We start from the raw sequence: 15,774 nt of genomic DNA on the forward strand, positions 1-15,774 counted from the left end.
AACTTTTTTTTTTTTTCATGCATTAAGAGCCAGTTATTTACTAGGGCATTTCAGAATTCTGTGAATCTCAATAACCAAAATGAACATCAATTGGCTAACTGTTGTAATTCTGAAACTTGTAGTTTTTTTTTTTTTTTTTTTTTTTTACTTTTTAAGCAAAGGTAAAAGATATCTTGCGACACTATAACATTATCAGGTGTGGCAGCCTGTATGTCGAGAACCTTGTAGCTTTCAGATAACATTATAATTACAAAGCAAAACAGATGAGTATCCTAGCAGGAAGACAGAAACTTGCAGCTTTCAGATATCATCTAAAGTCTATTCAACTTTGTGGATTCCTGAAATTGTTTCTTTCATTTATATTTCAACCGTGTACTCTATTTTCACTATGAATGATTCTAGCATGAAGACTCATCACCGTTAGATGGCCCACCGAATATAGGTCGCATGTATGTCTGGTCAAACCTTCTCCAATAGGAGTGGATTGTGTAAACTGGCCTGTCCATTAGCATTGATACATTTTCTTTTGCTCTTGACAGATTTTCAGAAGCAGATTCTTCTAGAGACAACAAGGGAAGTGTCATATCCTCTTTTGGAGATCCAGGATCAGATGGATTATTCCTAATTGTGTTTGAAGTAGTTGTTGGAGGAAGTAGACAATCTACAAGTGGTTTTGTAAAGAAACCAAACACCTGAAATGTATTATCAATATTTTTAAGGAATAAGAAAATTATCATATCAATTACTATACAAGTGGGTCCTCAGAAACTATGTCTATTGTAGGTGGCAAAATGGGCAAGTCGAGTGGGTTGGGAAACTGGTTAAAATAGTTACTGGGTCAAGATGAGTCATTTCTTTATGGGTCAAAATGGGCAGGTTGGATGACAGGTAACTTGTGTAATAGCCATTTAGCCCGAAACAAATCAAATGAGGTTGACCACAATATTTTGTGCCATTGTTAGTATTTATGAAATATTGGTGACAATATAATTATAGAACTATATGAATTACAATACATTTTTTAACAAAGCATTTTCGTAATGTGCACGAACTAAAAATACACTGTGTTTGACTTTCATCAGTTTGAAAAATATTAATATTTTTTTACCAATTTGAGCCATTAGAGATAATATGTAACTCAAATTGACCCATTTAAACATAACGGGTTCATATTGTCACCTCTAAGAACTTGTAGGCATTCAAAATACACTTTGTGCTACTTTGACTAAGTTGGTCGCTTAGCCCTTCCCCATTTAGGCCAAAAAAGTTAGTTCACCCATATGTTGGATATAAAACATAACACATACTTAATTTGGGATTACCACCTCTTATGCATATAGACATTTTGCCCTCTTTTATTATTTATGCGAGAAGCCTCACAATTTATTGCTAAATGTGTTTGCTGACCCCTGTAGATTATTACAAATAACAAAACAATAAATAAAAGAAAGAAAAAAAAACTTACAATGGTACTGAAGAGCACAATCACAATTGTGGTGGTGATCATTGTAGCATTGTTTTGATCCATTGTCACACCAGAGTGAGTAAACTAAAAAAACCATGCAAAAAAAAAAGGACGCTTTAATTATTCCACTAAACACTATCATTGAAAAGGAATGAAACAAAAATGTCCTAACCAAAATACCTGCTTGAATGCCAAGGCTACAGAAACTGCACCCCTCATCAGACCAGCCCACCAAATGACCATCTTAATAATAATAAATTACATAATGTGAAGTGAGTTTAGCACACAAGCTAAATTGGCTTCTGTATACACATATACGATTGGCATAACTACCTGTTGATGTCCAGAAATCTTTGCTGACTCACCCCCACTTTTGTACATGTAATTTGAAATGACAGAAAGAGGAAACACAAAAGCAGCACGCCCAAGTGAAATCAATAAAATCACAGTGCCGTACATCTCCATATTCGTCCAGAAACTGTGACCCGAAATTGTGTTATAAATGAACATATGCTTGTTGGATATATGATATAACTATATGTTATGAAGCTTTGGGAAAGAGTGATGGAGACGAGGCTCCGACGCGAGACAAAGGTTTCAGAGAACCAATTCGGTTTCATGCCAGGTCGCTCGTCGATGGAAGCGATTCACATAGTTAGAAGCCTTATGGAGAAGTGTAGGGAAAAACAAAAGAACCTACACATGGCATTCTTAGACTTGGAAAAAGCTTATGATTGTGTCCCGCGTGAGCTGATTTGGAAGACTCTTAATGTTAGGGGTGTCCCAAGTAGATATATAAGATCTATTAGAGATATGTACGAGGGGGCGAAGACTCGTGTACGCACGACAGTAGGAAACACTGAGTTTTTCCCTGTTGAGGTAGGTCTACATCAGGGATCTGCCCTTAGCCCTTATCTTTTCGCTTTGATCCTAGACGAGTTGACTCATAGGATACAAGACAACATTCCATGGTGCCTGATTTTCGCCGACGATATTGTATTAGTTTCGGATTCCCAGGATGAGCTTAACAGAAGGCTTGAGCAATGGAGGATCGCCTTAGAATCAAATGGCCTACGGATTAGCAGACTTAAATCGGAGTACCTTAGATGTGATTTCAAGACGAGTGAAGAGGAACACGACGATATAGTGGATATCCGAATTGGGGATCAGATTTTACCCCCGCAAGGGTCCTTTAGATATTTAGGCTCGATGCTTCACAATTCGGGAAGGATAGATGAGGACGTGACGCATCGTATACGTGTAGGATGGTTGAAGTGGAGGGCTGCGAAAGGGGTGTTGTGCGACAAGAAGGTCCCCCTTAAGCTGAAAGGGAAATTCTTCAAGGTGGCAATCAGACCAGCCATGTTGTACGGATCGGAGTGTTGGCCAATGACGAAGGCCCAAGAGAGGAGAATGGAGGTGGCAGAAATGAGGATGCTTAGATGGACTTGTGGTAAGACCATACTAGATATGATACCAAATGGAGTTTTTAGGGAGAAATTGAAAGTTGGGAACATCATCAACAAACTTAGGGAAGGACGACTTAGATGGTTTGGGCATGTCAGGAAGCGCCCACTTTTAGCCCCTGTTAGGAGAGTCAAGACCCTCGCCTTTGGCAGCGTAAGGAGAAGGGGTAGACCTAGACGTAGGATGGAGGATAGATTGAAGCTGGACATGAAAGAGCTTCTACTGACGGAGGACATGACTTCTGATAGGAGCCTGTGGAGGAGTAGAATTAGGATAATTGAGTAAGTTTTTTTTTTTTGTTTTTTTTTTTTTTTTCAATGTTTTTATTACATTTATTGTACAACTACATATATAACTATAACTAGTTATTCTATAGTTACACTATTTATACCCCTCCACATAGTATATATGCACCTGTTTCTATTTATATGTATTTAGGCTATATATATGTACCGTTGCATATGTGTGTATCTATATATGTATCTATGTATCTAAGTAACATGTATTGGTGTATGTATGCTTGTCTGTCTTGGTTCTGTACCTAGGTATATATATCTACGAATTTATCTATACATATACACATATCTATATAAGTATCTATGTATCTAAGTAACATGTACTGGTGTATGTATGCTTGTCTGTCTTGTTTCTGTACCTAGGTATATATATCTACGAATTTATCTATATGTATATATGTTTAAGCATGGGTTTTTATCCATGCTTGTGTGTGGTGCGTGTATATATATATATATATATATATATATATATATATATATATATATATATATATATATATTTATTTATTTATTTTGTTTGTCTGTATGTCTACTTGAATTTAAATGATTTTGTGCTCTATATGATTCATGATATTTGCCCTATTGTTGTGCAATACTGCTATATGTGTTCCCTTTTTGGTTACTGTGTTTGGTTGCATCTTGCTAGGCGCACATAACTCTTACAGGTACATATCTTTTGCCCTATCTATTTCGTTTTTATGAGCACTTCTGGCCGGAGGTCCTTTTTGGAAGCAATCTCTTTTGCTCTAGAGTAGAGGGAGGGACGACCTTATCTAGGCGTGGGTTCTATACCCGCTGGTGGAGTAGTGACTTCCTTCTAATCTAGGGTACGAGGAATGATTGTCTACACCCACCTCTCCCATACCCCACTTTTGTGGGATTGGGTATTGTTGTTGTTGTATATGTAATATGCTACAGAGGTATGTAGATTAAAAATCTGAACTTGATTAGAATTACCTTAGCCTGCTAACTTTCCACTTCTCGTAGTCCAGAGCATCCATTCCCACATAAAGGAATATAAACGTTTCAGCAATGAAAGAAAATGTTGCAAATGCAAACCTGAGAGTATAGAACTCAGTGTTAATTTAATTTTTAACACAGTTGTGCAGTTCACTAAGTTTTCTTAATTTCTTTACACATGTTATTACTGACTAAATCTAAATGCAATGGACCATACATGCCTGGTGGTGATTCTTGAGCTTTCGGTCACATTATGCCATGAATAATGAGACATTAATACTCCAGTAAAAAAGACAGTCAGAATGCCACTGAGCTCAAATAGCTGCAGAAAGTTGCAGAATTCAAAATTAACTGTTTTGCTGAAGCTATAAGTGAACATGTGTATAAAATATTACCTCTGCCAACATGTAGGACAAATATGCTACTAGAACCATCAATGAAATTTCTCTGACACTTGAATGCCTGTTAAAAAAATATGTACAAAAATGGTATCATTGATCCACAGAAACAAATTCTATCCTCCCCAGTTGTTTAATTATTGTTTCCCACAATATTTACAGAATGAATGTTAACCTGCCAAAGTTCAGGCCTCTAAGAATGTATGCTGTCAAAAGTCCAGCCTGCAAAACATGTCACGTATTGCTGGTTATGAATAATTTATAGAATAGAATCTTCTCATTATAATAAATCCTTAGAAAAGCATATTTTGGTAAGACGTCCATCTACTCAGATATCATTCATGCCCTTTTTCGTTGAATAAAAGAATTTGGACTGACCCCAACTCCAAGAAGTGTGCTTGTGGAGAATAAATACAAGAAACTAAGAAAGATGTGAAGAGCTGTCTGGCCATTGATTGTATCTGCATTAATTTTTTGGACTGCGTTAAAGAGTACAACTGATGTTGCATCATTTACAACTCCTTCACCAAAGACTAGGCTATATAGCAAAGGTGTCTCATCTTGGCTCAGGACCTGCACAAGGATTTTAATTCAAGAACAATTAACAAAGCAATACCACATAAATATTAAATTGTACAATAAGAAACATACCTAATACAATTTAACTAACCTGTAATGTGCATACAGTATCTGTTGATGAGAATATGGTCCCAATACCTAAAGCAGCACCGTTGATAGTTACAACTTGTTAGTTATGAGTATAAAAAATCCTACATAAACGGAAAAAAGTTTATTGAGTCTCATACTAAGATACTCGCTGATAGACAAGCCCTCAAGCCCTAACTTTGGAAACAGCCACCAGCTACCTACATAAACGAATTTGCTTATTAATATTGTCAGTGCAATGTTACAACCTACATTGCACTCAAAGAAGAATATAAACAATGTAAATAACTATAACATATTACCAGCTGCGACTATAGATGTCGAAATGAGTACACCAGTCACTCCAAACAACATGATAGGGAAAAAGTTATGGAAGAACTGTTTCTTTTTCACCTGAAATCTGTTCGAAACAAGCTTCAAAATTAGCGTTGCCACATAAAACAGCCAAACCAATGGGACGTACCAAATAGTATAGCACCGACCTTACCCAGCATTGAAAATGATAGGTGGTAGTAGATAAATGAAGAACAGTTCTTCGTTAAATCTAAGCAGACGAGAACTTTTCCACTTGGTCGTTAATAATATGATCGTTCCAACAACAAACCCCTGTTTGTGATAACATTATAACATAAAAAAATAAAAATAAAAAGCAACAACAAATGAAACTTGGCCTTAAGAATGTTACATCAACAGCAAGCTAAAGCCTAAATGTAGACGGTTGAGACTTTAAGCTTTGTCCGACAGCTGTACTGTTAAACAAATATTACTCAATACACAGTAATTTGCACTCAACTATGTTTGTAGATGAGTGTATTTTAGAAGTACTAACAACCATAATGATTTATGATTCCTTACAAACATGAAGTATGAATCTTATACTAACAACCATAAGATTAATTGCCCCAGGTCGAATTGATTTAGTTTCCTATTCCGGAGATGCGACGTAAAACACCTTACACTCAAATGTAATGCGATTCCCCACCCGAGACAACTAACACATTCCATTCCTAATTCATTCTAACATCTCTTATTTCTTGAGTATTACACACAGGGGCGAAAATATGGAGAGACAGGGTGGCCCCCACCCCCAGTGTATTTGTAATTAGTGGATTTGTAATTTTTAGTGCAAAAATTTTGAATTTATCCATTTTGCCCGAGTTGATTTTTTCCTCCCGAAGCCTCCATATTATGACCAAAAGCCTCCGTATTTTGCCCAAAAAACTCCGTATTTTGCCACAAAAAAAAAAGTTGCTAAGCTATTAATTTTTTTCGCCCCGTTGAAAAAAAATTCCTGCTTCCGCCACTGCTGTACACGTGTAGATAGGTCCAATTGTATGGCGGTTAACAGATCAAGACCGTAACCTAATCAGTTCTAAGAATCAGGTTGTACAATTAGATTTAAGTATAACAACAACTCATATGGTTAGTATGAATACAATATATATCACTATGCACACACTTATATCATTTCAATTTAGGTAGAAACTAGAACTAGTAAACAGTCGAACAATAAGCATCTAAAATATTAAAGTAAAATACATGAAAAGTAACTGATTATAAGAATATAGAGACTGAGGAATGAAATCATACGATCAAAATAGCGGTTATTGATTCGTTAATCCAACGGTATTCTTCAAGCAAGTGTCCGATGACTAAACATAAACAAAGCACAGCAATGAACAATGTGATCGGAATGACGTTGCTCTGAGTGTCTTCGACGTTAATCGCCACCGCATCGGAATAATTTATTGTTAAATTGTGATTGTGAAGATTCGTAATTACATCCATTTTTCAGTTTTCCGTATAGAAAATTAGGGTTACGAGATAAGTGTTGGAGTAAATGAGGGAGAAAACAGAGTTTTGTGTTTTGCCGGGAAAATTGGCGATGAAAGGGGAAGCGGGAAATGGTGGACGCAAGAGGAAGTGACACGTGGAAAAGGATCGATGGAAATGGTACACGTGCATTTTATTTAGTAGTTGCAATAATAAAATAACAAAAACTAATTACGGAGTATTAAAAAACAGGAGAAAAAAAAAGGGACAATACTAACTATAGCAATGGTTAAGCATTCTTTCTAGCTAAATTCATGTCAATTAACTAAACTATAAGTGTTTATTTTTCTTAACTAAAACTTGCTTTGTATAATCAAATGTGTAAGGTCACTCTATATCATAACTAAACTATTTATCCTCTTAACCTTCTACATCAGCGTCACATCAACACCAATATTCTATAACTAACCCATAACTAAACACTCCCTATAACACCACTCCCTATAGTTCATTACCCGCTCATTACCCGCTCATTACCCGTCATTACCCGTAACTAACTATAGGCACGAGCTAGTTATCCGCATCCACCATCAATTTAACGGAAGTTTTAACTTTAGTTATAGGAATTGTGGGTCTACTGGCTTTTTATTGTTGGACTTGATGCTTTATTGCTTGTACGTTGTATATTAAGAGGAGTATTGTTTTAGCCATTATAGGGATTGTTTAATTATGAGTTAGTTATAGGATATTAGTGTTGATGTGGCGCTGATGTGGAAGGTTAAGAGGATGAATAGTTTAGTTACGATAGGGAGTGGCCTAATGGCTAAAACAATACTCCTCTTAATATACAATGTACAAGCAATAAAGCATCAAGTCCAAACAATAAAAAGCTATTGGGACCCACAATTGCTATAACTAACATATATACTTCCATTAAATCCATGGTGAGTGCGAGTAACTAAGGCAGATAACTAATCCGTGCCTATAGTTCATTACGGATAATGACGGATAACTAGCGGGTAATGAGCGGGTAATTGACTATAGGGAGTGGTCTAAACATAATTCATGCAAATGGTGAGTTTAAATATGGAATTGTTGGAAAGTGGTCAATGACACACATTTAGTACACAAATACAAATTGTCTTTTACATGTGTATGAAGTCAAGAAAATGACTTTATAAAGAAAGAAGGTTGAAATTCTCTTGTTGGTTTTTTACATGTATGACAAAGTCATTTTAATATTTACATTGTAACAAACATGTGCACGTTTACAGGACAAGGAAAAGTTTGATTTTACATTACACAAAGTCAAATATGGAGGCTATTCATGTTGTGATTTACTTGTTACTTTCACATGTAACATTCACATTTGAAAGAAGCATTAAAAATAGATGGACATGTAGAGCTCATTTGAGCATCGAAAGATCATCACAATGATAGGATTTATCAACGGAGTGTGTTTATTTGTGAGGGAGATTTTATTCTTGTAAGGAGTGGAAAAGAGTGTACGAGAAACTTAGATTTTATACTAAAATCTAAGAGGCTTGGGTTTGGGTTTAACTCATAGTGTACTTTTTCTTGTACCAGATTCTTTTATATTATAAGAATAAAGGTAACTCTTGGGGTGGACGTAGGCAGGGTTTTGCCAAACCACGTTAAATCGTCGTGTTATCAGTTACTTTATATTGCTTTTCTATTATTTCTCAAAAGTTTTTCTCAAACAATTAAATCCTCATTTCAGCTGGTGTGTGTGCGTTAGGTAAAATTTCATAACATGAATGATATTAACATAAAATGCTTCACCATCCCTCTTAAGTCTATAATTAGTATTGTCCCTAGTTATAGAATTAACGTACATGAATACATAAAATGCTTCACCATCCCTCTTAAGTCTATAATTAGTATTGTCCCTAGTTATAGAATTAACGTACATGAATTCATTGAAGATTATATTAATTTTCAAGCGGCGGTTAACAATAAATTATGTGGGTTGATGAGAACACCTAAGACTTTTATTATTCCTTACTTAAACTATTTCTATATCGTAGGCGTGAGATGAGCCGGAGGGAGTTTGACGGTGAGCGACGGAATTAATGTGACCGCAAAAACTAACGCAAAAATGCGTTAGTTAGAAACTTGATGGAAGAGTTAACCAATGAATTGATTGTATTAATTTAATATTAATATATTTTTTTCCACTCAATTTTCAATTAGATTTCACGACATCACATTATAAATATTTGACACAAACACTTGACCCTTTAGGTTAATGAAAGTCGAATACAATCACAGTCAAAAATCCATTTTTTTATCAAAAAGTGAACAATTTACCTCACATTTAGGGTTAAGAAAAATCTTGTATGTAATTGATATTGGCATTCAATGTCAATGATTCAATGATTACATTAATAACAGGGATAAATGTTACTTGCACGTTTATTTTACCCGTTTATAAATAAAGTTAAAACAATACATGAAAGTATGAAACCATATATTCTATTCCATATAGTTGCTTTTAAGGCTTAAGCACCAAACTCAATATTTAAGTATGGAGATTCTACAATAGGAAAGTCAATACAATTTATCTCTACCAATTCTAACTGAATGTTTTCGGTATCAATGACTACTCTGCAAGGTACAACATTCTCTTTATCAAATACAATGTGACAATTCTCGTATACACCCTCTTTAGGTGGAAGATTCAATAGGCACGAGTTGGGAAACAAGATCGTGTTCCTGTTGCTCAACGATTGTTGCTTGTCATTCAGCGTCAATATTAGACGATGGTTGCGACCAAGAAGTTCTGAAACGTATCGCATGTCTCCTTCTGAAAGTGCATAACGAACACGGGTAGATGAGACTTGTCCTCTTTCTTTAGTGTCTGTTAATTCTTTGACTAAAATGTCCTGCTTTTTGTCCATCACCGGGCTTATAATGTACGATTCGATACCATATTCTTCACATAATCTCGACAACTCTAATACATCACCTGCAGCTCTGTAACCAAATCGGTAGTTTTTGCCTATATCATGACAAAAGAAAGGTAGGGGTACAGGCACAGTTAGCCTTATTAATGTCAAACATATTCAGGAGGTGTATATGTGGCAAAATGGGTTTGTCAGACAGATGAGGTTGAGTCATATCATATGTCAAAAAGTCGGGTCGGGTCAAGTTGACAAGCAAAACCTCTATCACTTTTCATTTCTATAAGTAGATCAACATAATTATGATAAATATGACAGACTCTACTATTGCAATAGTAATATAGTTTCGTTCATGGCAGTTTCAGAAGTTTTATGCATTTATATGTAAACTAGGTGGCATTCAAGTATTCGTCTCTTTCGACCCATCTCATTTTTTGGTGATATATGAAATTGTCCTCATTTGAGTATTTGACTAGTTAAAGATTACATGTAACCCAGATTGACCAAATTAATACAAATGGGTCAAACTTGCCACCTATAAGGGTGTGTTTGAATATGCTTTTTAAGAAATGATTGTGTGGTTTTAGAACGAGATGGATATATAGTTGTAGTAAAATGTGTTGAAAATAGTGTTGAAAAATATCACTTTTGAAGGTGTTGAATGTTGTCATTGTTAATTAGTATTACGCGTAAGGCAAGTTTGTTGACTCAATATTATTGCTGTAAGTGTAACATGTAAACAATTACCTAATAGATTCAAGTTTATGTACCTGCCACGACACCACGTACACCAAGCTCTTTTGATAACTTCTCCACAAATTGACGTGGGGTCAGATTGCGAACTTTAGCGAATTCGATTTCTAGCTCCGTGGGGATCAGATTTCCACAGCAAGCAGACCAAGATGAAAGAACCCGTTCACGATCACACTTGGCAACTATAGGAGCCCTATTCAACCACATAGATTTCAGCCTTTCTATGAAATATAGAGGGTTAAATTGGGAAGGTTGGATAATGGGTCAACTTGATTCGGGATTAATCGCATGATTTTTCTAAGTGCAAGTTGATATGAGATGGGTCAGATTGATCACAGCTAATACTATTTCCCCATTTTAACATTTATATGTCTGTCATAGAGTAGTTACTAACGATAACAGTACAAATCATTAGTGCAGGCATTTAACTACACTTTAGGCGACCTGTTCGACCCATTTCTTTAATAAGTAAATATATGGTACATTACTCATAAAAATACAGCCCGTTTGGCCTTTTCGACCCAGTCAATTAGCACGGTCGAAATCAACTAGAGATAAGAGAAGTTTTAAGAAGCATTACCTAGGTTCCCAACCGAGAACCTCTGCCATTCCAGTAAACGATAGCAGGAATGGAGTGCCTGCCTTAGCTGCTTGAATAGCAAGCTCACGATGACCAATGTGCAGAGCATCAAACTTACCTAAAGCTACTACTCCGTCTAGAAAACAAATCAAAATGTTAAATATTAATAAAATTTCCAACAGATGATCTTATTTGCATGTTATTATAAGAAATGAAAGTGTGACAATAGGCCCCATGTACCTAAAATGCAAAAGGATAGAAGAATACGATGAATACCTGCCACGGACGACAAGTGTTCAGAGATAGGTGTCCCATCATCATCCTGTTGGCTATGCACACATATACAGATACAAATTAAAAATCCAAAAAAAAAAAAAAAAATCAATCATAGAATCACATTCAAAATGAAGTCATAAAAAAATTAATAATTATTTAGTAGTTACATTTAAAAATATACATAAAAAATATAATATATATAATTTATATAAATAAAATAAGGACAAACAAAATGTTGAAGGGCCAACCCACCAAAGGAAGCCCATATGACAGATTAACCAACAATACGAAAATAAAAGGGTAAATTGTCATATTAATACCTTGCTGCTATCATGTTTGAAGAAGATAAAGAGAGCATTCTTCTTGAAGCACCTTGCACTGTAATTGGTAACCTAATACCGCTAAACACATGCAAATATTGTGGATCAGAACAGCCTTAATTGTACAAATGAGAACCAAATTCAAGTTCATACGAATTACTACACTTACCCATTCAGATGAACGAACAACTTCTGATTCATGAGCATTGCTTGTTTCATTTAGATTCAAATAAGCTACAATGAGCAAGCGATATCTACCATAGATGTAACCCAGAAGGCCATGATGGCTGATATAAATCACAGTCAAAGAAAGTCAAATAAGTACTGCTAAGTTATAAAAAAAAAAAAACTTGAAACATGTAAATCCGACTCATTTTTATAAAAGATGAAAAATTTACAAAAAAAATAGACGAAACAACAAGCAGGAACAGCTTTTTAATTAATACTTATTATATAATAAAAAACAAGAATCAGTGAAGTGGAACATGATATGAATCATACATGTGGCATTTTGTTTGTCTAAATCATACATTATCCACTATCTAGTATCTATTAGTTGGCAAAGATGCAATACCAGGACATCGTAAAAAAAAGAGATCAAATAATACATTTACCTAAAGAAGTTTATAAAAAAGAACCGTGTCAGAATGTTCTATTGCTGTACATACTATGGAGTATGTAATTTTTAAAGGTACATTTCCATTACATGCATATTTAGAAGTTCCATTACGCGCTATAACAGATTCCGTTGTACGAAATTATAACCTTATAATTGACAGAATCGAAATCTAATACGTTGTCCTAAATATTTATCGCTTACCCGTCCATACCATAATCGCCTTTCTAAAAAGCTTACAATTTTTTATTAGTTTGGTGCATGGAACAGGACTAGAACTCACCTGGTCTGATATTCTAATTCATAACCAGCTCAAGATTGTAACTTTTTTAATTACTTAAAAAAAACAGCATGGTGGAAGTACTTAAAACTTAATGTCCACACAGATCTTAAATTAGATGTTTAGGGCTAAGTTATATACCTATTGATACATAAAATTATCTAGCTATCGATGGCTATAAGTCTACAACAATTGCATATTCAATAATAATTCTTAGTTTTCAAAATCACAATATTCACTTTGAAAAATCACATCCAAACACCTCCAAAAGAAACAAACTTTCATGTTCTAGTTTATATAATAATACCACCATTATGTATATTTGAAAAATTCGGCCTTTAATTCTTCACAGTAAAAAAAAAAAAAAAAACAACCCAAAGTATAAAGAATTCGCACTAAGCAACTGCAGGCAGTAATGTTAACAAAAGAGGATTAACAGAATGGAGAGAACACATATGCAAAGTAAACCCTAAATGATAAAAGCAAATGGATGAGCACTCACCGGAAAAGATAGTGGTCGGCGACGATGGGGTTTTTAGTTCGGTGTGCGCCTGCAGATGAAATGAAAGAGCATATAGATATGCAAAAAAGAGTTGTATCATCAGCAGCCTCATTAGATTTTCGATTTCTATCTTTATTTATATAGAGAGTTACATAAATAGTACATTAAGTATTCATTGATTGTTATTTCTATCCCTTAAAATTTCAGTTTGTTATTTTCAGTCCCTAATGAACATTCTCAGCCTTATGTCTATTATCTTTTATAAATTATTTTTCAAAAATCAAAAGTACCAGATTTAATGTCATTCAACATTGCAGGTAGCGCTGATTGTTTTTCTTGCCCACATTGGAAGTTTGTAACAGTGGATGTCGCAACGTGGGTTTACAAGTGTACTACGACTTGTAATACCAGCAGAACCTGCCTGTTTTTAATTAATTTTTTTTATTTATATATTGTGTCATACACGCGTACCCATAGGCTTTCAATATCATATTACCTTTGTATTCCTCAAGAAGTTATTGGGAGATCACTGTAAGGATTTTAGGACTCAAACAACGCAGGTGATTAAGCAAAATTACCCACCTACAACGATAAACGAAGATATAAATGCAAAAATAAAAGAACACATTTATTGTTGAAATAATAAATTAGTTGGTGGATAGTTGAATAATAAATTGGTTGGTGGATGGTTGGTTAAATCACCTACCATGTTTTACAATCTAACCGAAATATTTGAAGACTTTTGTGAATCTTCATATCTCACCAACCAAGTTGTCTACAAAATATTTACCATGATGTCATTCCATTTTGCTATAAATACAGTGTAACAACCCAAACCAACCCTCGACTAAACCACGCGAAATTACAAAATAAAATAAAAAATTCTGTGCAGCATACACGCGCGGCGCGCCAGGTAGGGGCGCGGCGCGCCAAAGTGGACTGCCCGGAAAGTTTTTAAATGCGGAAAAGATTGACTAGTTCCCGACACTTTTAGACGAAACGTTTTTTACCATACATTCAAATATGTAAAACTAACCTGTTTCAAACATAAAATCAATGTTTTACAAGCGGGGCCCACACGACCCAAATTACAAGTTTAATACAAGTTAAGAGTTTCGACCACCAAAAAGTTTAAGTTCCAAACTACACAATGAGCATGGCGTTTGGGATTAAACTACCCAACTATCGGTCAAACTCCAAGAGCTACTAAAGCCAAAAGCGTCCCCTAGCATCAAGCGGGATCTCTAGTCCAAAACGATGCCCTTACCCTTGTCCAAAACCGAACCTATAAATGGTAAACAACGAGAGGGTAAGCAAAGCTTAGTGAATGCAATAATTATATGAATACATATATAATTATACCTACTTGCATACACTTACACACCGAACCGCAAACACGCTAGCATACACATTTAGCTTATCGTCACAATAACAAGCTATAAATCTCCAATACCACAAGCTAGCATAACAACCGCATATGAATATAACTCGAATAATATAATATGCTTACAACACAAATAACCATGGTTAACCAATAGTACAAGGGAACGGCGCTCGCGAAAACGCCATCGGTGTTCACAACATCCGTTAGGGCACTTAACACCTCGCACCACTAACCCCTAGGGTGGCACCTTAACACCTCGGCACATCACCCCGAGTGGCATCTTAACACCTCGATGCATCACTCATTAATTTACGGAGTGGTGTCTTAACACCTCGACACTACACTCCTAGGTGGCATCTTAACACCTCGATGCTACACCCGAGTGGCATCTTAACACCTCGATGCTACACTCTTCACGTGAAACATGGTGTCTTAGCACCTCGACACTACACATTTCACGCTACAACAAATAGATACATTATATACATACGCATATAATTATTCCACTCACCTCAAAGTCTTGCGAAAAGATACCCGAGCTTGCAAGACCTCAAAGTAACGTACCTATCATATAATACACATCATCAAACGCAAACTCAAGTCGGTCAACCAAACCCTTTCACCATTCTAAGCCATTTTGACCCAAGGTGCAATTTCAACCCATTTGCACCCTTAACCCTAAATTGGGTCAACACACACCAAAACCCTAATCATTCGTCAAGATGGGTTTAAAATACATTTAGGTCACAAGGCTAACTCGTTTTCATACTTGCTAGGCCACTTAGGTCATTAAAGACTCATTTGACCCATTTCAAGGTCAACACACCCATTTGGATCATCCATACCCAATAACACCCATTTACATATTATTAAAGTGTTCTAGCAACTAATTAACCAAATTTAAGACTCAAAAGTCCAATTAACACATTCAAACCCTAGGTTAGTCATTAATGAGCCTTCATAACCCATATTCACCCAAAATCCCCAAAATACTAACAAAATGGGTCTTTGGTTCATCACTAGCCCAAACCCTAACCCTTAAAGCAATTAAAGTAAGAAATCGGGTTTTATAACTTACCAACACAATCACCACGTAGCTATCGACTAGATGAAT

General features: G+C 35.5%; 2 protein-coding genes across 2 annotated transcripts; both read right to left on the reverse strand.

Annotated features, from left to right (window-relative positions):
- Window positions 1-204: 204 nt before the first annotated feature.
- LOC139888109 (sodium/hydrogen exchanger 4-like) lies at window positions 205-7,040 on the reverse strand. The gene is made up of 14 exons (XM_071871143.1): window positions 6,843-7,040; window positions 5,740-5,858; window positions 5,555-5,652; window positions 5,393-5,452; window positions 5,257-5,303; window positions 4,965-5,159; window positions 4,762-4,808; window positions 4,584-4,650; window positions 4,401-4,510; window positions 4,186-4,287; window positions 1,799-1,943; window positions 1,646-1,708; window positions 1,466-1,549; window positions 205-692 (listed from the first exon to the last, which is right to left on the reverse strand). The coding sequence occupies exons 1-14, from the start codon at window positions 7,038-7,040 to the stop codon at window positions 399-401; spliced, it is 1,629 nt and encodes a 542-aa protein (XP_071727244.1). The 3' UTR covers window positions 205-398.
- Window positions 7,041-9,522: 2,482 nt separating this feature from the next.
- LOC139891202 (FAD synthetase 2, chloroplastic-like) lies at window positions 9,523-13,378 on the reverse strand. Its single transcript, XM_071874155.1, has 7 exons — window positions 13,277-13,378; window positions 12,048-12,165; window positions 11,879-11,959; window positions 11,559-11,611; window positions 11,283-11,418; window positions 10,720-10,895; window positions 9,523-10,047 (listed from the first exon to the last, which is right to left on the reverse strand). Exons 2-7 carry the CDS (start codon window positions 12,095-12,097, stop codon window positions 9,548-9,550), a joined length of 996 nt encoding a protein of 331 aa, XP_071730256.1. The 5' UTR covers window positions 12,098-12,165; window positions 13,277-13,378; the 3' UTR covers window positions 9,523-9,547.
- Window positions 13,379-15,774: the final 2,396 nt, after the last annotated feature.

This window comes from Rutidosis leptorrhynchoides, chromosome 2 (genome assembly GCF_046630445.1).
Source record: "Rutidosis leptorrhynchoides isolate AG116_Rl617_1_P2 chromosome 2, CSIRO_AGI_Rlap_v1, whole genome shotgun sequence".
NCBI classification, from domain to species: Eukaryota; Viridiplantae; Streptophyta; class Magnoliopsida; order Asterales; family Asteraceae; genus Rutidosis; species Rutidosis leptorrhynchoides.